Source organism: Perca fluviatilis, chromosome 4, assembly GCF_010015445.1.
Source record: "Perca fluviatilis chromosome 4, GENO_Pfluv_1.0, whole genome shotgun sequence".
NCBI lineage: Eukaryota > Metazoa > Chordata > Actinopteri > Perciformes > Percidae > Perca > Perca fluviatilis.
Window position 1 is genome coordinate 23,824,918 of NC_053115.1, and position 23,077 is coordinate 23,847,994.

The 23,077-nt window shown below is 40.3% G+C and overlaps 2 protein-coding genes across 2 annotated transcripts; one reads left to right on the plus strand and one right to left on the minus strand.

Annotated features, from left to right (window-relative positions):
• The first annotated feature begins 808 nt into the window (after window positions 1–808).
• rbck1 (RanBP-type and C3HC4-type zinc finger containing 1) lies at window positions 809–11,051 on the plus strand. Its single transcript, XM_039798933.1, has 13 exons — window positions 809–1,004; window positions 1,097–1,144; window positions 1,621–1,765; window positions 3,126–3,222; window positions 3,636–3,834; window positions 4,866–4,999; window positions 5,103–5,276; window positions 6,477–6,637; window positions 6,814–6,910; window positions 7,521–7,700; window positions 7,800–7,898; window positions 9,408–9,551; window positions 9,650–11,051. Exons 2-13 carry the CDS (start codon window positions 1,105–1,107, stop codon window positions 9,728–9,730), a joined length of 1,551 nt encoding a protein of 516 aa, XP_039654867.1. The 5' UTR covers window positions 809–1,004; window positions 1,097–1,104; the 3' UTR covers window positions 9,731–11,051.
• A 1,696-nt stretch (window positions 11,052–12,747) lies between these two features.
• On the minus strand, window positions 12,748–22,982 carry tbc1d20 (TBC1 domain family, member 20). The gene is made up of 8 exons (XM_039797089.1): window positions 22,540–22,982; window positions 22,083–22,268; window positions 21,836–21,916; window positions 20,338–20,524; window positions 20,031–20,132; window positions 17,679–17,820; window positions 15,207–15,385; window positions 12,748–14,969 (listed from the first exon to the last, which is right to left on the minus strand). Exons 1-8 carry the CDS (start codon window positions 22,715–22,717, stop codon window positions 14,705–14,707), a joined length of 1,320 nt encoding a protein of 439 aa, XP_039653023.1. The 5' UTR covers window positions 22,718–22,982; the 3' UTR covers window positions 12,748–14,704.
• Window positions 22,983–23,077: the final 95 nt, after the last annotated feature.

A 23,077-nucleotide genomic window follows, 5' to 3' on the forward strand; every position in this document is an offset into this window, starting at 1 on the left:
TAGTCTATTATAATCGATTATATTCCAATACATTGGCTATTGTATTGCATGCAGGTGTGTTTCCCATTCAAGAATTGTAATTAATAATTTGTAGTCGTACCTTTGAACTGTAGGCCTAATTGGTGTAGGCTATAGCCTATTGGCTGCAGTAATTAAAAGTGGGAAAATAAAACGACGGTGTGAACACGGTGAGATAGGCTAGCTACTTAAAGGACATAATTCATTGGTTTTTAGACAATTTAAAATCAAAATCATAAAAACCGTTAAGTTGAGGGGCGGAGCATAGCGATTCCAAGCGAGCAAAACTATCTCTCAAGTTAGGAATACTCTAAAAGGACAAAATAATTGAATTCTTGGTTAATAATGTTATAATAATAATGAAATATTGTACACAATCGGTTTGCAAAAATTCCCCGTGTGGAATGCACTACAAAACGAACTTTCTATGCTCAACAAATGTATAAAAAAGGTCAAATAGTGCCAGGAAACTATGTACACTTGTGTCTGAATTTAACTTTTATATTATTATACTACTACTATTTTTTATTATTCTTTAATGTACTATTTCGATACTTCAACCTTGTTTTTTTTATTTACTATGACCATCATTCACTGACGTTTTATTTCCTATAGTGGAGAATTGTTAAAATGAAAATGTTCTGTTTAGGAGGTATGACTGTATTTGTGAAAGATTTCTACTTGAATTGTCAAACATTGAGTTTGTCACTGGAACATGCGTTAATTGTGTTCTAAATAAAGATGTGGAAAAAAAGAAAAAAATAATTCCTCTTCCTGAACTTGAGTCAGTTTCACTTTCCGTTCTACCTACTGAGAAGTGAGAGCTAGACATCGCGGCAGAAAAAGAAAACAAGTAGTAGTTCAGTCTTTACTTGGCTGCGATTTTACTTCGAATTAAACATATAAACTACACGTCTTACATTTAGGTCGACTAGAGGAAGCGTGTGTTGTATGCGGACAGGACTGCAGCAACACCACCCGAGAAGGTTGGATGTGAACTTGTCTCATGGACTACAGTCTGTTTGGTCAGAATTGCTGTGTGTTCCCTGGATACATTCTGTGCTACCTGTCGTTTCAGGTGTAATTATGGCCTCTGAAGTTACATCGAGAGTCGAGTTGAAAGAGGGTGAGCAGCTCATCTTGGTTTCGATTTTGTTATGAGCTAATGTCATGTCACAAATCCTACTTTTAATTTATGACATGTAATTAATGCCTCTTATGAAAAAAATGTTTTATATAGGTCATATGTTACTGTTTAGCATTGAATTATATCAGTGTTACAGAGGATAGTTAAAGTGGGTCATTGTTTTGATTAGTCATAACCTTACGTTCTCTATAGTTAGGCCCATATAAAAGCCCCATTGAATTAAAGAACAGTCGTAGTACGTTAACTAGGCTATTTAATATTTTTCAACCGTAATACTCTTGGTGTTTGATGTTTAGGCTATGTGTGAGACGAGAGGGGGAGAAAACTATAGTCCAAGCACAAATACACAAAACAGTGCCATCCAGTGGTTAACGGTCATCACCAAGGAGAAATGAAGTGTATTAATTAATATATTAATAAGCCATGTGAGGAATCTTCCTTTGCTTACTGTGCAGCGGAGGAACTGGCCCTGTCTCTGAGTGAAGCCCTCAACAGCGGGGACGAACAGGAAGCAGTCCGACTGTGCCAGAGAATGTCACAACTGTCAGTTCCAGTGTCTGTCACGGTCCACAGTCAGGCCTACCCTCAGGACTCCATAAGGTGGGACGCATCTTAATATTTTGGCCAAATAGTTCCAAAACAACAACCAAAACAGGAACTTGGTTGCCTCTGGGGAAGGATTTCCATCTTGTGTTTACTTTTAGAGTGAGGTCTGCTTGGAATTGGAATTCTGTAATTGATAAGGATTGGAAAATGAAGGTCAAGTGTGGCAACGAGAAATTAAAAACCAAAGTGTGTGTGTGTGTGTGTGTGTGTGTGTGTGTGTGTGTGTGTGTGTGTGTGTGTGTGTGTGTGTGTGTGTGTGTGTGTTAGGGCTGGGCGATATAGAGAAAATCAAATATCACGATATTCTTGACCAAATACCTTGATGTCGATATTGCGACGATATTGTATGGTTGACTATTGGTGCTTTAACTACATTTTATTTACACAATGAGATTTTTGATAAATAATCACTAGAAATGATTTAATGACTTAGTTTCACATGTGTCAAACTCAAGGCCCGCGGGCCAAATCCGGCCCCTTGTAGATTTAGATCCGGCCCGTATATCAATTTGGGTTCACAATACATTTTGGCCCACCTATAGTTGTGCGCCAAACCAAAAACACAGGAAAGTGTTTTTTAAACTGCAATTACGTGACATTCAAAGCAGAATATGGCAGATTTGCCGACTCAGAGACTCAGAAATTCCCAGAGAAGGAACTCTTCGTGTCAACAAAAATGCGACAAAAATTTCGGGAAAAGCAACAAATTTACAAAAAGGTGACAAATGTCTGAGAAAGCCACAAAAACATCAGAACAAGGGAAAAAGAGGAAAAAAGCTATAAAAATGTAAAAAAAAAAGAAGAAGAAGTGACATGCAGTAACAAAAGCACGTCAATAAACTCTACATGTCCGGCCCTTGGTATGATTCTCTTTTTCCAGTGTGGCCCTCTGGGAAAATGAGTTTGACACCCCTGACTTAGTGGGTAAAGGTAAATAACAGATAGAACAGTCTGGTAAGTTCAGAAAATGACAACACTTTATTGTAATGCAGCCTGTAAAACCAGTAAAAGACAACACTTAACCATATTACGATATTACGATATCCAAAATCTAAGACAATATCTAGTCTCATATCACAATATCGATATAACATCGATATATTGCCCAGTCTTTATAGGGGCAGTGTTTACTTTTAGAGTGAGGTCTGCTTGGAATTGGAATTCTGTAATTGATAAGGATAGGAAAATGAAGGTCAAGTGTGGCAACGAGAAATTAAAAACCAAAGTGTGTGTGTGTGTGTGTGTGTGTGTGTTTACTACTGTATTTAGAAGTTTGAAAGAAGTAGAGGTTGGATGCATCTTTAATATAAAAATCAAGACAAGGCCACAGGTGTCATTGTTTTCTATTCAATAGGTTGCGGGTTGGAGTGGAGGATGCTCAGTCAGATGCCTACATCCCAGTGACTGTTGTGGTTTCTTGTGACATGACAATTGCACAACTTAAAGACAAGGTACTGATGTGACAGCACAACACTTACAGCAGATGATCTAAAAGCCTCATTTTTTTAAATTACTTTAACATCTATAAAATCTTACAAACCTGTAAAATAAAATGATATTAATTCTGACCTTTTACCTGTTTCTTTGCTGTTTCCTTTGTATTGTCATCAATCATTAACTGTACAGTTAGTATGTGGTAATAGGTCAATGGGCCTCTGTTATTATGTTTGAAGCTTTATTGTTTTAATTTAGGTCTTTAAAGTATGACATTTAATTGATGCTATAATTCGGTCATATACAGGTTTGTTTGTGGGGTTTTTTACGTGCATGAACACAAATACAATGCATACACACTTTCTGTAAAACAATGTTGAATCAAAATGTCATTGAATAATTTGTCCATCCCTCATTTTGACGTTCACAGATCAGCCATGACTTTGGGTTCCTCCCCTCGCTGCAGCGTTGGGTGATCGGGAAGCGGTTGGCCCACGATCGGGAGTCGTTGTTCAGCCACGGTATCCGTCAGGACGGAGACCAGGCTTTCCTGTTCATCCTCTCCGCCGAAGCTGCTCATCTCACACGGCAGCAATACAAGCAGGACCAGGAGCAACAACGCATAGAGGGTCAGTAACACACACACACACACACACACACACACACACACACACACACACACACACACACACACATACACACACAGAGATCAAGTCTGCCAATAACAGTTATTTTCGTTGTCAGTTAATCAGTTTAATTAAAAACCAATCAGTCTGTCAGACATATCTTCTGTTGAATCTGTTGAGTCATCGTTATGTCATTATTGCGAATGAAACCCAGACAGGATGATACATCGACCCAAATTCACTACAATGACCCCCTGGCTCTACATTATCCTGCTTATTACACAGCTAATCAATCATTTGACACAAAATATTGATTTAAAAATGATTTTATTGATTTAAAAATGGTCCTCCAGAGTTTATGATCAGAACTGCCTCAATGGTAACAGTCTGTTATTCATGGCAGCAGTCTGCTATTCAGAATTAACAGACCACAGAATGCTTTAATTGACCAATCAGAATTGAGTATTCAACAGAGCAGTGTTGACTCATAACAACCAGAGTGCAAAGTGATGAATTCACTTATTTAATGACTATCTACTCCTACTACACAGGTGTTTTGAGTTAATCTGGCTGATTAGACCTCTTCCCAGGACTGTGTGGGTGTGTCTAGACTGATTGATTGACACCTTTCTGGGCCTCCTGTTAGCTTTTTTGCACCTGATAGGGCAGGACAAATTACACCTAAATCATTCTTATTGGTAGATTAAATTTGTGACGTAATAAATTCCAATCAAAGCTCTGGCCCACCTTCAATCTGAGCAGAATCAGCCAGAATATGAATAACAAACTACTTAGGCAATACTTAGTTTTTATTAGGCAAAGTCTGGTCAAATAATAAGTAAACACACCAAATAAACTGTCCAAACATACTAATGCGTATGTGTTATTTGACAATGTTTGTTATTTGATAAAGACACATTTTGATCAGTACTGAAAATATATTGAGTTTCAAAACCCGCCTTGATTACAGGTGGAATTAATAACTCATCTTACCGTTTAAATTTAAGTTTTATGGAATGATAATTCATTCTCAGGCATCGTGGAGTCAATGCAACTTTTTCCCAGAGGGCTGGGCGGAGGTGGTGGTGAGAAGACTGCTCCTCCTCCAGAGACTCAACATATTCCTCCTCCTCCTCCTCCTAAACCTGCCGTGCCTCCTAAACCTCAGGTCAGAATACAACCTCTGCATTAGACATTGCCAGCAGTGTGACTGAGCCTGTGAGTGTCTACATAACTGTAAATGGATACTGTATATCTGTGTCTGGCTGTAGTTGGGCTGGGCCTGTGCTATGTGTACGTTCATGAACAAACCAACTCGTCCTGGCTGTGAGATGTGTGGGGGGGACCGGCCAGAGGATTACCAGGTGCCTGACATATACAAGCCAGACCAGGAGGAGGTTCTTCGAATTCAGCAGGAACAACTGGCCATGTTGCAGTACGAACAGGTAACAGTGCTGTTCATTAAAAATCAGGCAACTACGATTCCTGGAATATTTTCAGCCTGATGCCGAATCTAATTTTTTGTTAAATTTTTTTAGTTGTATGCCGCCAAAAACCCCAAAAAAAACCCCCCCCCAAATTTTTTTTTTTAAAAAATTATTTACTAGGGGTGGGAATCACCAGAGGTCTCACGATACGATATCATCACGATACTTATGTCACGATACGATATTATTGCAATATTCTGCGATATATTGCAATGTATTACCTTTTTTCCAACTTCAAATTCTTCCCAATTTAAAATGATGTCCCCAAAGGAAAATTTTTGTCAACATCTGTTTTATCTAAAAAGATACACTTCTCTGTTTGTTCATCTCACTTCAATTTTATTGCTGCAAAATGGGATTGTCAAGCAGACAAACTGACCAACAAATATATCATAAAAGATCGATACTTGGCGCCTGTGTATCGACACGGTATTGCCCGCGAAAATATTGCGACACTATGCTGTATCGATTTTTTCCCCCACCCCTACTATTTACAGAGGCATAATATTAGAAACACGTCTCAACATAATGCAGTTCAGTACAACACCCTCACTAACATATAATTGAAGTAATAGCTCTCTGACAGTTTCAAACAAAACTTGGCCATTACATGCATCCCAAAAGTAGACTTTATGGCAGAAAAGCCATATTTGATTGTATAAGATTGTACTGATGAACCCAAACTCAGTGGCCACTGAGTGTATAGCAAGCCGGGGTTTTGTTTGCCAGCTTTCCAACAAGGTTTTACATTTATGAGAAAAGAAAATGTCTGTAGTCCACATCAGCCACCAGCTTCAATTGTTTTTATATTTTTGTTAATATTCCAATTTTGAAGCTATGCAACGTTGCGTGCCATTCTCATTTTACAGTTTGCATACATTTTGATATCTTGTAGATAAAATCAATGTGGGTGTAGGTCTTTGTTAGCCACAGAGCTGATGACGCACTGATTTTGGAAAGTAAAACTTAGTAGAGTCCAAAAAAACTTTGGCGGTGATGCTCATGGAAACTATTGAAGCTGATGCCAAGAGCTTTTTGTTTTCAACAGTCTTCAGAGGGTTCACTTCCCATCCAGATAATGGTGTTTGTAAGGACTCATGGCAGTTTGTAGTGAATCTCTGTATTGTGATTGCCTCCCTGCCCTTGCGGGTTATGAAGGCTCAGAAGGAGGAACGGGAGAGGAACTTCCTGCACTTGTTGGCAACAGAAGACCAAAACCTTATCTCCAACACCACAGAGACGGACTGTCCCATCTGCTTCTCTCCCCTGGAGCCAGAAGAGGGCATCGTGCTCAGAGAGTGTCTACACACCTTCTGCAGGTCTGACACAATTAATCATTTGTGACTCATATGTCGTTAAAGGGATAAAAGTATTTTGTCCTTCTAAAAGTCTGCAATGACCACGTACATGCCATTATCTGTAGGATGTGCAAACGTTAGTATTTAAAGACTGTGTGTGTGTGTGTGTGTGTGTGTGTGTGCGTGTCCTTGTTAAGGGAGTGTCTAAAAGGGACAATAGTGAACAGTCAAGATGCTGAGGTGTCCTGTCCTGAGAAATGTGACAGCAAGCTACTGGATCGAGAGATCAAAGCGGTGAGTGTAAGACAGGAGATCAACAAACTTTTGGAATGGATGTTCAAAATCTCAAAGTTGATGGAAAATAATAAGCTACAAAAAAATATGATAATCCACACAGTTACGTGTTCCATCTGTGACCAGATTATAATTTCAGATCTGTCAATAGACAATGATTACAGAAAACTGTTCAAATTAACCTGAGCACATTAGCTTTTCACAATGTAGTCCTAATGTGATATGACCTGTAAAATGTAAGAACTTGTTTTAGTGGAGCATGCAACAAAAAATATTCATCTTAATTATTCATAAGAATCTTTTTTTTGAGTAAAAAGAACCTCACAACACTTTGAGCAACAGAACACGGCCGATCTACAGTACAGTAAATAGCAAGTCAGGTGGGGATTGTAGTAGTATTAGGCTGTAGACATTTACTCAAATGTTAAATCCACTTTTTAAACCATCTTCTGGGGGAAGAAACCTCAAGGGCCTCTAATAGGTAGCATATAACACATTCTCTATTTATTTTCTATAAAGATAACCACAGTATGTTCTCTCTCTCTCTCTCTCTCTCTCTCTCTCTCTCTCTCTCTCTCTCTCTCTCTCTCTCATATGCTCCTGGATACAGCTGCTCACAGAAGAGGAGCACCAGCGGTTTCTAGAGTTGCGTCTGAACATTGCAGAAAGCCGCTCAGACCACAGCTTCCACTGTAAGACCCCCAACTGTCGAGGGTGGTGCATCTACGAGGACGAAGTCAACGAGTTCCACTGTGAACTCTGCAATGAAACCAACTGCATTCTCTGCAGGGTAGTTTTCTGACATTCACTGTATTAACTGACCGATATTGTCTTACTGTGTAGTAATAGTAGAAGCACCAAACATAAAGGAAGTTGTGTGTGTTTGCAGGCCATCCATAATGGCATGAATTGCAAGGACTACCAGGATGACCTGCGCATCCGAGCAGAGAACGACCAGGCGGCTCAGCAAACTAAGCAGATGCTAGAGGTAGGTCGACCTTAAAGCTGCAGTCTGTTGCACTGTTGATGACGTTTGGCAATAAACACTTGTGTGCTCTTTGGTGCTTGCCGATCAGGGTTGATCGAGAAACACGTGCAGCAGAAGAAACCCTAGTACAAATAAACAGAAACCACTTCCTGTGCAGCATTACCGTTTGGCACCAGTGCACTACTCAGTAAACCATAAACCAGTACAGAAGGTTCTGAAGGGGCTTAAATGTAATTTTTTTAATTTTATTTATTTGTGCTTTATCACATCCTGTAGGAGTCAACCTAAACACTGTTGAAGATAAAAAGTTAATATTTTTTATACCATGGTCTGGGTGAATAGTCAATTCTGATTGGCTGCAGGGTGTCCATAAAAAAAGGGCTGTAGGACACCTACTAAAGGAGTTTCGGTGAAACTGACTGTTTACTGTTCTAAATGAATGCGCTATATTAAAACAAAAAGGAAATGTGAATCTGTTATTTCCAACTCGTCCACTGAACACCACAGGATGGCGCTAACACACAAGTTGCAAGAAGTAAGTTATACTGCCCCCCTGAACTGACTTTGTTTCACAGCTAATAACGTTATCTCACATCCCGTTCACTGTTCAGGTCGCTACTTCAGGCTGCACGTTGCAGATAAAATTGTTGGTAAAAGTAATTATATTGTTTTGAGGACAATGACATGTCTGGATAGCTAGCTTGTCTTGTTGTTTAACATACTGTCAAATTATTTTTACTGATTGCCAACTGGACACAATGTTATTGACTTTGGATCTTGCTAGCATAGCGTTAGCTTTCTGGCTCGTAGCTAAGCTGAGGGGTTCTACGAGCGGAGCGGATATAAATATCTCCCGTGCATTGCATAAGAACCTTATAGGATGGGAATGATTGTTCCAGGTATTAGTCCAACCCCAGGGAAACGGAGTTATTGTTTGGATAAACTTTAGATTTCGATTGTAAAACAAATTCAAATATAAACTAATGTTTTAAAAATATGTTATTTGGCAAGTGACCATGGTATAAGCGGGTTAATGCCCTTCGAGGTGTCCATCGTCAGGTATTAATGGACGACGGCGAGGCGTGAACCGTCCAACGCGCAGCGGCTGCCTCTGTCCAATTAATGTTTGATAAGTTTGTAGTTAGTTGTACTCTCTATTTTTTAATATCCATTTTATTATGTTCCAGCAACACCTCAGGTTCTGTGTCCTTAACTCAAGACTGAGTCTTTAAGTTTGGTCCATGCTTTCCCAAGGCCAACTTACGCAAAGCAAAGTGGCGAAGGTTTTTTCCCCATGATCTAAGATTAATATATCTATTACTTCTGAGTTGGGTGTATGGCTGGGATTTTGTTGCTGCTTTGTGTACTTTTTTTACAAAACACCCATCAATCATTTTGAACGCAAGTGTAATTCAGTGTTGATTGTCTAAGTAGTTGTACTGTATTATTTGAGCATTTCTTCCTGTGGCTACTTTAAATTTTACACAATTTCCCTGTTTTTCCATAAAGAGCATGCTACAGAATGGAGAGGCCATGAAATGTCCACGGTGTGACATCATCGTCCAGAAAAAAGATGGCTGTGATTGGATCTGCTGTTTGATGTGCAAGACAGAAATCTGCTGGGTCACCAAACAAGCTCGCTGGGGACCAAATGTAAAAATATTCACCTACCTGTGAAGTAGAAAAGGAAAGTCGGTGCATGTGTTTGAGCTGTGTGTATGACTATTTGTTGTTGTTGTTGTATCTTACAGGGCAGTGGCGACACATCTGGGGGCTGCAGATGCAGAGTCAATCATCAACCTTGCCATCCCAACTGCCAAAATTGCCACTGAGGGAAGCACACTAATGACCACACTGCTGCAATCACATGCAACATCTGATGAAACGCAGACCTTAGCTGATGCTTGGGCCGTTAATGCTGTCAATGCTCTGTGTTCTTCACTTCCTTTTAGCATTGTTTTTAATGGTATAGTGACAAGACACTGTACTTTGTTTGTGCAGTAGCAATGATGCAATATGAATGCTATACACAAAGCTATACAAACTGCCAGCGCTATCTACTACATCTCTACAGCTGAGGATACTAACAAAAAAAAAGCTTTACTGGGATCTTCTGCTATAAAAATCCTTTGCTGTCAGGAATTAATGCTTAGTATACATTTGACCGCCGGCTACTGCTTTCATCACAAGTTTGATGAGCCAGCAATCCTATTGCGTGAGCTTGAGTTTAATTCAAAACTTGACCGGATAAACACACCAAAATATCCTTTTAATCTTTTTAAACAAAAATGCAAAAAAAAGGCTTATACTCAAATACAGTATATAAATATGTCACCCCACAGCTAACAACTACATAAATATTGTATTCTTGTTTCTTTCTTGTGTTATGGCTACAACTAATTAACTACAACTAACAATAACATTAATTTATGATTCGATTTTTATTTTTAACAACTCTAGTCAATATAACACAGGAGTGAGTGTTACGATTGCTGGATATTTTCCTGGAAGTGATATCTTCTTAAGTAAACTGACCAAAATGTTTTTTGAAGTTGTAACCACTGTATGTTTGCGGACTAAAATATTGATTTACTATCAGTACTATAAAAGCAATAGATTTTCTTTCAGTCGACTAATCAGGCTGTGGTGAAGGATTGTTTACGATGAATAATTGTGTTCATAAAGGAAAACGAGCTGCTCTGGAGCAATTTTCTCCATAATGCATAATTAATGCTGTATTTTGTGTCTTGTATTCAGGACTTTAACTGTAGTTCTTCCCTCTTCTCATTCTTCAAGAACTACAGTAATGAATGTGCTTTTACATACATACAATATATTTGTTTATGTCCGGTAGCCATGAAGTTTGTTGGGCGTCACATTTTTTTTTAAAGAGACATGCCTCAACTCCCAATAAACTGGAACCACAAGTATATCATGATAGCATTATTGTAACATAATGAAAACTATGTTTACATTGAGCTTAAAGAACAACCAGTCGGACAAAGGACAGCTGAGGCTGATGAAGTGTAGCTGAAGCTGAAAAAGGCCCACTCAATACAACAGGATAGCTGAAGCTGTTGAGATAAACTTGACAAAGTATAGTTCTGACATTTTCCCAAAATGGCCAATGTACGGTTATTAAAAATACATTTAGAAAAAAAATTGAGTCATTTTCTTTTCACGACTTCAGTTTAGAGACGCACCGATTGACCGGCCGGTGACCGGAATTGGCCGATTTTCACGTCATCGGCCATGACCGGCGACCTGCCGATTTTATGCCGGTCAAATTCACTCGGGCGCCGCGTGATTAACATCGCGCAACATCAGCACCACACGTGCACATGCAGGGCAGGGGCGATTCTGGGATCAGACCTTTAGGAGGGCTCAGCCCCTAAGGACAATGTGACACGGATACAGTGCATGCAAAAGTGTTAACCCACCCCCCCACCATAATCTCTGAGCTAGCTACTGAACAACAACGTCTGCTAGCGGTTTTTGACTCCATTAACACAATGAAGCAACTAAACCGGACACTTTATAAGTCACAGTAATAACGACCATTGTGTCACAATGTTCTAACATTCAGCAGTTTTAGTTTAGGTTTCAATTTGGGTTCTAATCTCCATGAAATTACCAAGTACCAACAGCACTCCTGCTCTCCCTCTGACAGATTAGATAAAGACTCCGCCGAAGGCGTGAGTCTGGCACAACCACCTCCGATTGGCATTAAAAAAATTATTATATATTAAATATAATTTTTAGGGGGGTTGAGATGAAATTTAGGAGGGCTTGATCCCCCCTAAAAAGGGTCTAAAATCGCCCATGATGCAGGGTTTCCGCTATATGTAGCAGCGGCGCACTGCCGTTCAATCAGCTGTTTATGAAATGTCATAAAGTCGTAATTATACACGGCTCTGCAGAGCAGTCTGCTCTACTGATCTCAGGTGAACGGTCAGCCGCTCTCTCTCCCCTCTGAGGCTGAACAACTGGAACATGAAAACCGCACTCACGCGGTCTGTGAAATATGACGGAGCAGTTTATTGGAAAATAGCGTTGGGCAAACTGATTTTGATGAATTTACTGTTTATCAGACCCCAGATGAGACAAGAAGCTAACGCTAGCAAACGCTGTGGTCCCTCTGCCTCTGACGCCCCGCTGGCCGCTGTAGGAGACGCTGTGTTGAAGAAAAGAAAAAAAGAGACGCTGTATTAACGTTAGTGTTTAAAACGCTTTCCAGGTTAGTGGGGATTCATGTGTGTGTTTTGAGAATTATCTTTATATTGCATTAAGGCTATATTTATTTTATTTGTTATTTATATATTATTTTATTACTATTACCTGTTTTCATACATACAGAAGTTTAGTTAAAAATGTAGTTGGATATTGAATGTGAAAAGAAGGAAATGGTTCTTCCATAACATTGCACTTTAAATGTGTTAATTTCCCACACCAGGAGTAATTTATAGTTCTATTTTATAGCGATCGATTATCTGTTCAAAAAAAATTTCTATTAAAAGATAGAAAATAAATATTTGTGTGTGCTGTAAAGTGGTTAGAAAAAATTAAATCGGTATCGGCTGGTCAAACTCAATGGAAAAAAAATCGGAAATCGGAATCGGCCTACAAAGTTGTAGTCGGTGCATCTCTACTTCAGTTTTAAACTATTTGCATGATTTATTTAAAGGCTCAGGTGGATCTTCCTCAAATCTGAAAATATGTCCTTGCTGTATAAAAACGGTATTTAGTTGGTAGCTCTATAGTGCAAATCTTAACACCAGTGTACTTGGCTAGCACAATGTATAAATCATATCAGGTACATGTGAATTACTGCGTCCAACCCATACATTGGAACATTTTCACTCTAATTTATTAGCATTCTCTTGTACAACTTTACATTAGTAGGACAGTTTCATTATAACAAAACAAACATAAAAGGCAGGTAAATCATTTAGTGCATTGACAAATGAAAACCACCAAGTGCAGATACATGGTGCATAACAATACTGCTGATCAGCTACACTCTCAGAGCGTCCTTAGATATGTTCCAGGTCACCTTCATTTTGATGAGTTTTGTAGATCCCCTACCAGCTGAACCAGTGGTTCACTATAAAGGCAATAAACCAATCAGCCATGATATAGGATGATGCCCAAGAATTTAGTTCCTAATACAGCAAACTGACTAGCTGTTGTGCCGTACAATGTAGGTGACCTAGAAGTCAATAATTCTGTTAAGCAAAATACATCATAAAGACTACAGACAACCCAATTCACTATCTTAGAATGACTGAAACCTAAGCAAACCCCCATTACTTTAAATATGTGATCAAATGAAAATGACTGGAACATTGGAATGAGCTGGACTGCCTCTGAAATGCAAATGCTACACTCAAAGCAATCCAACTTACTAAAATAGCATGTGTTAAAGCTAAATTTAGGTTTAAAACAAAAAAACCTTGGATAGCATTCATTTGAAGGCTCGGGTGTTTCTCCCCAACAGGAGCACCCTTACAGTGAGAAAAGCACCTATCAAACTGATTTTAAAGTGATTTTGCAAAACTAATGCAGTCAGTGCAAACTGGGTCCCCACGGTGCCAACCCTAAGACCACATTCTCAAATTCATTTTACCTGCTGTTTATACCAGCTCTGATATTTTATGTTACGAGGCATTGAGTGAGTGCGTGTGTTGCTAAACTCTAAGGAGAGATTTAATCATCTACTCCATAAAAAGTGACGCAGAAAGCATACCCTAATCATTACAGGCCATGAAACACAGACCCATTTTGCAACCAAACAGTTAGGTGACGGAATAATTAGAAAGTTCTAGTAAAACAAACATCGATATTGGTAGATTTTTGACTTCCTGGACTGTGAAAGCTGTACTACATTCTGGGGGTCTAATCCTATGAGGTCTTGAGATACAATATTTACTTTGATTACACTAATCACATTTTGTTTAAAACTTCTTGCAGATAGTTTTGCTGACTCCAACCATGAGCCAGAATTAAAATGTGTATGGTGAAAACTGTTGACATGTTTTACAGATACGCTGTCCCAGAGAGGAAGATTTGTTTCTTGACTAAAAAGGCTTATTTGAACTTCTTAAAAAAAGTGACAAAATGACCTAAAACATAATACAATGGTGGCCTTAAAATGTGCCTGTGTGTCATGACCATCTCTCTATACAGCTGCTTACATACCTATGAATTAAGAAGCTGAAAATTATAGAGAGGACTCTAACAATCCTCTATTTGGTCTCAGTCCAGGTATCAAATAAACAACAAATGGGTTGCGACCAACCGCGCGCACACGTACGCACACAAACTCATTCATTCACTCCAGCTCTCTTAATTGGCAGCAGTTTCAAGTGTAGTGAGTCCACCAAGCTTTCAGCATACATCTCTGTAAGCATAACTCAATATCAGATTATCCTAATACCAAATATAAATAAACTTTAACAATGACCCCATCAGTAATAGTTCTTAGAAAAACAGTCTCTTCATTATAACAGGGTGGATTCTTCATTTCACAAACCAGCAGAAGTTGTTGTTATACTGGTGCAGGCTCTCCAGGAGTCATCAAAAGGACCTTCAGCTGGAGCCTGAGAAGCCCTACGTAGGATGTTAAGACACATCCTAGAAGACGAAAGAGGACCTTTAACTTCAGTTTAGAGGGTAAACTCCAGACAGTGTTATCGACTGCATGGTTTGTGGTTCCATAAATTAAGAGTTTTCTTGGAAACAGACCAACCAGTTAGAACCAGTCAAGGACAGATACAGTTGGAGCATAGGGGTAAAAGAGGAGCCGTTCAAGGAAACAAGTCCAGTTTGGGGGCCCACTCCAAGGCAGTGTTGACCACAGCGAGAGCTGCTGCCCCTAAAGCCACCGTGAGACCCATGACAGCCAGGCGAACAAGCCGCCGTGCCGCTGAAGGTCGGGCTACCGCCACTACTGCGTTCGCTGCTGAGCTGTCGAGTGCAGCCTGCTTCTGTCTGCGTCGGCGACGGAGAACAGAGTCTGGTCGCTGTTGAGTGGACGCAAGGTCAAAGTCCTTGAAGGTAGAGGCTGCCATGCTTAGGGAGGAAAAGACACAGATACACAGAGAGACCACGACAGACAGAAAATTAAAAGTGTTAATGAAAGAACAGAGAGCAACAAGAGTTGAGAAGAAGACGTGATTATTGTTACTGTATATATAGTAATAGTCATATTTCAGAGTGCAAATGTGGTAGCAGAGAAATGAAAGATTGCTACCACTGAGGCAGGTAGCATTTGTAAAGGCAAGGTGGAACCCCGAAAGAGTTAATTACCTGTCATGTGAGGCAGCCTCTCTGGCCATTTCAGAGGGAGGGAACTGGACAAAGAGGTCTCCTGCTCGGCTGATGAGTGTCTCATATGGCAGATCCTGGGGAATCTGAGACAGCAGGTGATGAACCATGGCCATATCGCATTCACACTCCAACACCTCCTCTTCTCTGTACAGTACGATCTGCAACCAATACCAATACCAATAACACAGGCCATTACCCATGATGAGGAAAATGTGTACTTCAGGTCAATCTTCACTGAACACGAGAATTAACTTGATTGTCTTTACTTGAATACATATGTGTATTCAACACAAATCTGCGGTCAGAGAAGATCTTGGTGCAGCTTGTACACAGTTATACCAAAAACTTTAGTGTCAATTAGAAATAAAAAGAACACCTCCTCAAAGCGTAACTTTTGGCCTCTGACTCACACATCAATAAATGTAGCTCATACAAAATGTTCTTGCCTACAATTGATTTAGCAGACTTGATTCATGTACGGTAAATGAAAGCTGAGATTAGGGCTGAACGATTAATTGCATTTGCAATAATATCGCGATAGGTTAAAACGCGATTTCCTAATCGCAAAGGCTGCAATTTGGCCCCATGACTCGCAAATCAGTCTGCAATCCGCAGAGAAATCATCAACTTGGCACACTAACGCTACTCCGTACCGTACAGCTGATTTCTGTCATTCAAACAACTCTGAGTTGTAGTTTAAAACTTTTACAGCCATTTCAATAAAATGAAGGGTTTTATTCGGGCTCGAGTCCATACATGCAGTTAATGGATACAGGCACGCAGAACTGAAGGCTCGGTTAGCAACGATTAGCTCTGATTAGCGGTTTGCTCCGTTATAAAGATATGGAGTGGAGGAGCTGCCACTGAGAGGGGTAACAACCAGACTAAATGATGTTCGGGGAGCTTTCACAGCAGCGTGGCCGCGGTGTTTCAACAGTTTTATTAGTACAGTTAATCCCACGGCAAGAACACCAGCAACTAAGGTATCTATAGCAACGTTGACGCTGTCATGCATACGGCACACAACTTCACGAGGGGGAGGGGCTGGAGGCAGCTCCTCTCCGTGCGCTGTAAAAGAAATACACCGGTGTGTGACACACACACACACACACACACACACACACACACACACACACACACACACACACACACACACACACACACACACACACACACACACACACACACACACACACACACACACACACACACACACACACACACACACACACACACACACACACACACACACACACACACACACACGATAGGAGATGAGAAGTTTAACTGATCACCAACTACCGCTGTCGCTCTGTATCGCGGTGCTCTGTATCCAGCACGCAGTAACCGATTCTGGGGTATCAACCGCGATCAGGTTCGTGGGAAATTAAAAACTTTCTGCACTTGTGGTGGATGGCGTTGATGCACTTTAGGTTTGCTTTTTTAATAACGAATCTGTCCATTTAATTCTCACTCTGATTACCTAACGCACATGCACACACTGTGGGGGGGATGGAGGCGTTTTCATCGATGAGACGCTGTAATTGGTGGATAGGATATGGAGCAGGGGACTGACAGCGACATAACCAATCACATTATGACAGACACTCCACTTAGCACCTATTGCAATGTTTAATTTTAAATGAATGTAGCCTGCTGGCAGCCTGGCAGAAGGGGGTGCTCAGTGGGTGCTCGGTATTTTCCATGGGTGCTCGAACTCCGGAGCACCCACTGTATCGGCGCCTATGTCTTCCTCTGATGTAGACGTAGCCTACACTAAGTCAATAGATAGTAGGCTATACAGTGGAGTTGCATATTAAGTGGTTCAGGGTCCTTCTGTAAGTCATTTTGGGGTACACTTTGGTTTTGATAAATTCTACAAGCAGCAACACCACAGGCCAAGCAATCAGCCCGTTCCAAACAGGCACATTTTCAACGGGCACTGCACTAGTTACAGTGAATAATAATTAAATAATCTAAGTACTACTAAGTGTGGTAAAGCCACATATTTGTTTTTATATTTCTGCAATCTGCACTTTAGTTTGTGTGATTTGTTTCTGACTTTCATATGAATGTTTACACCAGGCTTGCTCAGTGCTCAATATACTACTGTGATTGAAGTAGTTAAATAAAAGACATCATTCATATAAATTCATACATCACCTAATTTCATCATCACATAGAGGCCTGGCCTCCAGGAAAGAATAGTTTGTTTAATCTATCTAATCGTGTGTTGTTCATACTATACAATGATTTATTGTTTGTCTTTGTTGAATAATACAGAAGAAAAAGAGCTTAAAAAAAATAATCGCATATTAAATCGCAATATTTGAAAAAAATAAATAAATAAATCGCAATTAGATTATTTTTAAAAATCGTTCAGCCCTAGCTGAGATTCTGAATTAGTCATTCTGAACTGCAAACTAGGAGGGCTAATTATAGAAAACTCACCACAGCAGCAAAGTAGATGGGCATCAATGGATGGCAGGCCAGGAAGAAGTCATACAACCGGACAACATGGCGGAAGTCTGACAGGACATGGCCAAACCAGGTGATCAGCCAACTGAGGGCGAAGACTGTCCCCACCTCAGCCCTAAGAATCAATCGATGCATGGCAGAGATCAACTTACATCAGTGCACAAAACTGTAACATGTGCTCATTGCTCCACTTTGGGGACAATGTGTAGCATGTATTATTAAAAATGAGTTATGCTATGGTATCTGAAACTGAAAGACAAGGGCAACAGTCACGTAAGCCCTCCAAGCAGAGGATTAAATGACTTGTGAGTTAAGTCTTTACAGACGCAACTCAAGCCGTCATTATAGGATCAGTATGCTGTAAGTGCTCAGTCACCCTTCTCCTTCACTTACAACATCACCATCTTGATTTGAGCATGCGGAGGTTTAACATTAACCTTAATTGGAAGAAAATCTTGGTATTACATGTATTAATAATCACAGGGAAAGTTGTGTTGGGTATAAAGCCTTTTAATATTCTTACAGTTCTGCCTTAAAGGTCCCATGACATGGTGCTCTTTGGATGCTTTTATATAGACTTTAGTGGTCCCCTAATACTGTATCTGAAGTCTCTTTCCCGAAATTCAGCTTTGGTGCAGAACTACAGCCACTAGAGCCAGTCCTACAATGAGCTTTCCTTAGTATGTGCCATTTCTGTGTCTGAAGCTATTGAGGAGGAGAGTGGGAGTGGCAAGGTGGAGAGTGGGGGTGTGGCCTTGACCAACTGCCACTTTTCTCATTTGAAAGCCATGATGTCTCTCTCTCATCGGTTGGCCAAATTCTCCAGGCAGGCAAAGCAGAGAAAGGGGAGGTAACCTTGCTCCTTATGACCTCATAACAAGCAGATTCCAAAACGGCTCATCTGAGCTTTCATTTTCTCAAAGGCAGAGCAGGATAGCCAGGGCTCGGTTTACACCTATCACCATTTCTAGCCACTGGGGGACCATAGACAGGCTGGGGGAACTCATATTAATGTTAAAAAACCTCATAAAGTGAAATTTTCATGCCATGGGACCATTCATTATGGCGCTGTAACTAGGGCTGCAGCTATCGATTATTTTAGTAATCGAATATTCTACCGATTATTCCATCGATTAATCGAGTAATCGGATAAGAAATACTTAGTAAGAAATACTTAGTAAACAGCAATAGTAAATATTTATTATTGCTGTTTACAAAAAAAAGGAAACCTGTCGCTTGTATATATACAAAAGAATTGTTTTCTTATTAAAAAAATGTATTGCCAAATTCCAAGACCCTTAAAAAGAAATACATTACAATAGTACATTTTTGGTGGCCCAAATGTTAATATTTTTCACCCAATTCCCCTTCTTGCCTCTGGCTCTTTGCACTGGATATGCAAAAGAGCTGTTCACTGACCAGAGGGTTTACAGCAGGGCTACTCAACTACACTGTTCTGGGGGACACATTTTCAGAAGCCTAATACACAGTGAGGAGCATAGATATATCTATGGTGAGGAGAAAGAATAAAGAATGCATGATGACGTCATTCACATGCATATTAAGTAGCCATGCTGGGGGGAGGAGCCGGTTTGTCTCCGGCAGCAGCTACATTTCCAAAGATTAGAAGCAAACTAATAAAAAGTTACACTACAAACCGACAGCTTTCGTTTTAGCTTGGTAAAACATCGCTATTAGCAGAGTAGCATGTTGTAGGCTAGTTGTGTAAAACATCGCTATTAGCAAAATAGCATGCTGCAGGCTAGTTGTGAAACCAGCGACCGGGACGGAGCAGCAGACGTTAGCTACCTTGTGTCGGGTTGGCTCCGTGGAATGGATGAGTACACTGGAGGTTTGTTACAGAGGTGATGTAGCAGCATGTTTGCAGCTTAAAATGATCCCAAACTTTCTGTCGTTTTCTCTCGCCTGTCTCTCCCTTTTAGACCCTCGCTATTTTCGTCTTCCTTCATTTGTAATATGGGCCGTCAGTCTTGTGTCCGCAGAAGCGCAAACCTCTTGTGCGCTAGTAATAATCCTCCGTGCGGAAACACAGTGAGCCGTACAACCTTAATTACATTGATTTAACGAAGCTTCGAGGCAAAGAATTTTGCTTCGAGGATTTTTTGTAATCGAATTATTCGAGTTATTCGAAGAATCGTTGCAGCCCTAGCTGTAACCTTGAAAAATGTCCATACTGCATATAAAGTGAGGTTGGATTTCGCATTCTGTTAAGAATAAAGTTTCATGTCTTACAGGTAACCTCTTATGAGACACAGAAAATAACATGATTTGGCCTGTTATCACTAAAACAGCAGGGAGCCTTACTGTTGCATGAAGTCATGCACCTCAGGGTTGACCCTGTCAATGATGGGCATCAAATAGTTCAGAATGTGTTTTGTGTTGTCCATGGTAGGATCCATGAAGTCCCTGAAAAGAAAGGATACAACAGAGAGCATTTATTAGAGTGCAAACCATAAACCATAGACCACTGTTGAAGGAGGTGAAGGAGCGGAGCAGGGAGGGAGAGGATATTTTTTATTCTGACATGTGGACACATAACAGAGAAAGAAAAACTGACAAAATAACTGGTAGAATAAAAAAAGCTGCTGCAGATTATAAATATGGTAAGTACCTGAGGTGGTGCGTGGAGAGCTTTTCCACAAGAGCAGTTGCAAGGCGCTCTCCTAGGACCAATAAGAAGGTGACAACAATGTCATGGTATCCTTGGTAGTAATGCAGCTGGGGATTGCGTTTCAGAACTAGGAGGATGATGTCAATTAGTTCTTCCTGGAGACCCTCCCTCTGCTCATCTGGCATACCTGTACAAGTCCACCAAAAATAAAATACACTTGTTAATTTATATAGGCTTTAAGTATGCCAAAATGTCAAGAGGTGCAGAAATACCCATGTTTCATAACTAACTCAGTCATAATAACTTATATCGGTGTATGATTAACCAATGTAGAAACAGTTCTTGCTGTATTATACTCTTCATTCAAATAGAAGATACAGTAATCTGAGGAATTAAGGAACATGAATAGCAACATTCATTACTGGTTCACCTACCAGGCAAAGCTGCCAGAAAGATGAAAAACAAATACATTTCCATAATTTCAGGATAAAACCTAATTGGTGCAAATTCTGCTGGGCTCTGAGTAATACAATACATTTAAAAAGGACACTGATTGAAAAGTAAAGTACAGAATAATGCTGAGGTTTTCTTCTCCAAAAGTAACAATGATTAATTGTTCAGTTTTATTTTGAAGGCAGAACTCTTTGACTTCCACCTGATCACTGACAGACGTCAAAGTTTGGCACGTCAAACTTCACTGAGATCAGAGCTGGCATTAAATGAGATCACCACAGACAGACAGAGTACAGACATTTTTCCTCCCACCAGAAAAGCACGTTGGGTGCAGTTCCTTAAGTATAGTGTTAAATTGATAGATCTTCATTTGACAATCAGAGTATTAACAGTAGTGACATGAACTGGCAGAGATTCCAGTTGTGCAGAGCTGGCAAAATGGCTGAACCCCTAAAGCACTCTACTGGAATTGTGTCTGTGTGCCAAGTTAAATACCAGCAAAAGTAACAATAACGGAAAATAGTGGCAAAGCTTTGACACTGCATTGATCTGTAGGATATTACATGCAGTTTTTGACATAGTAGTGGATGACATAAAGTAACTTCCAGAGGCAAGTGAATGGCTTTATGAAAGAGCTGAAATTATTATATTTACATAATGTGTCAAAATGTTGCTTTTGTCATTGAACTCAAATGCAACAACACTAATTATCGATAAGTTCCAAATGAAACCTAACCCCTCTACCCCTTAGCAAATATGTTCTTTTGTCTGGTTCAGAACCCCCAAAAAAAAAAAAAAAAAAAAAAAAAAAAAAAAAAAAAAAAAAAAAAAAAAAAAAAAAAAAAAATTAATTTACAAAGTATAGGTTGCAAAAAAATATATAAAAAAAAAAAAAAAAAAAAAAAAAAAAAAGGGGGGGTGCGGAGGGGGGGCCCCCCGGGGGGGGGGGGGGGGGGGGGGGGGGGGAAAAAAGGGGGGGGGGGGGGGGGTGCCCCCACACACCCCCACCCACACACACACACACACACACACACACACAACTCACCAGGTGGAAACCTCCTCAGCGACCGCTGGACATCCAGCAGCACCTGGTTATAGTCTTTGTTATTCTCCCGCTCTACAGTTTCTAGACAAGACATGTCACTATCAGCAATATCATTCACTAGTCAAATACTATTGGATATCTTGCACCTGCTAAGACTCTGTTTGTTAACATTTGTCATGCATAGTGGGAAAGGGAACTATGAATTCTATATTGCTCGGATTGTGCATATATAGGCTACGTATATTACCTGGCTCTTGTTCCAAGACGTGAGGAGGGACGTTGAGAAGCCGAGGCCAGACTTGACAGCGTATCTCATCAGTCAGCAGACCTCCTTCACTGATAGCCATCCTCCTCAAAGCAGCCACATCCACTGGACTCGCACTAAGGGCCTGTTTGATGTCCGCAATTTTCCTCTTCCGTCTGGTATCCCAGTCTGAGACACAGAAAACACTGTGTTCAACTAACAAGTTGGCCTGTGCTTACTTTTATCCTGGAACAGTTATCGTTAAGCAGCTAACGTCACCGTAAGTTAACACATTTGCCAAGGTTATGGAGGGCAGTTAGCAAACTTCAGCATCAGACACAAGCGATCACGTTTTTGACATTAAAAAGCGTTTTTAGTCTGTTTTAGCTGCTGCAATGCTCAAAACATTTGATTACGTTAGCTAGCTAAAGTTAACGTTGCATCAGCGACGTACACTTACCATTCACTTGTTTTCCATTTACAGGTGACGAGGCACCAGCACTTCTAGATGTATTCATTGTTTCTCCAGTTCTTGATGTGTCCTTGCTAATTTGCATTACTTGCCATCCTCCTTTGCTTGGCCAACCTCGAGTTAGCCCTTCATGGCTGTCAACTGGAAGCTGCAAGGCCAGCCTCATACAAACACGGCCCGATAGTTAGCTAGCTAGCTATTCAGTGTTAGCTAGCTAGTTGTCATACTAACTCTACCGTTACACAGCCCTGCTATTTTCGGCGACACAGCCATCATTATTCGTACTATTGACACACTGGTTAACAATTAGTAAACGCCGCTTAATAGCAATACGGTTACACCCGTGGAACGGCTACATGTTTACATTGACAAAAGCGACTAATAAATAGGATACAAGCTTTAGCTTTAGCTAGCCTCCCTGCTCAGACTGACTGATGATGACGTAGGTCAAAATGATGGCGATGATGGGAGTCGAAGAGGAGGAGGCGTACCCTCCGATCTCTCCCCGGCTGTGTTAATATCTAAT

Bases quoted from the DNA above. Each gene is read 5' to 3' on its own strand.
- rbck1 (XM_039798933.1), top strand. From the start codon at position 1,105: ATGGCCTCTGAAGTTACATCGAGAGTCGAGTTGAAAGAGG. The intron at 5,277-6,476 runs GTAACAGTGCTG...CGGGTTATGAAG, and splicing joins CCATGTTGCAGTACGAACAG to GCTCAGAAGGAGGAACGGGA. The intron at 7,701-7,799 runs GTAGTTTTCTGA...GTGTGTTTGCAG, and splicing joins CCAACTGCATTCTCTGCAGG to GCCATCCATAATGGCATGAA.
- tbc1d20 (XM_039797089.1), bottom strand. From the start codon at position 22,717: ATGAGGCTGGCCTTGCAGCTTCCAGTTGACAGCCATGAAGGGCTAACT. The intron at 20,525-21,835 runs GTGAGTTGTGTG...GGACTTGTACAG, and splicing joins GCTGAGGAGGTTTCCACCTG to GTATGCCAGATGAGCAGAGG. The intron at 20,133-20,337 runs GTACTTACCATA...CTTTCTTTTCAG, and splicing joins CTCTCCACGCACCACCTCAG to GGACTTCATGGATCCTACCA.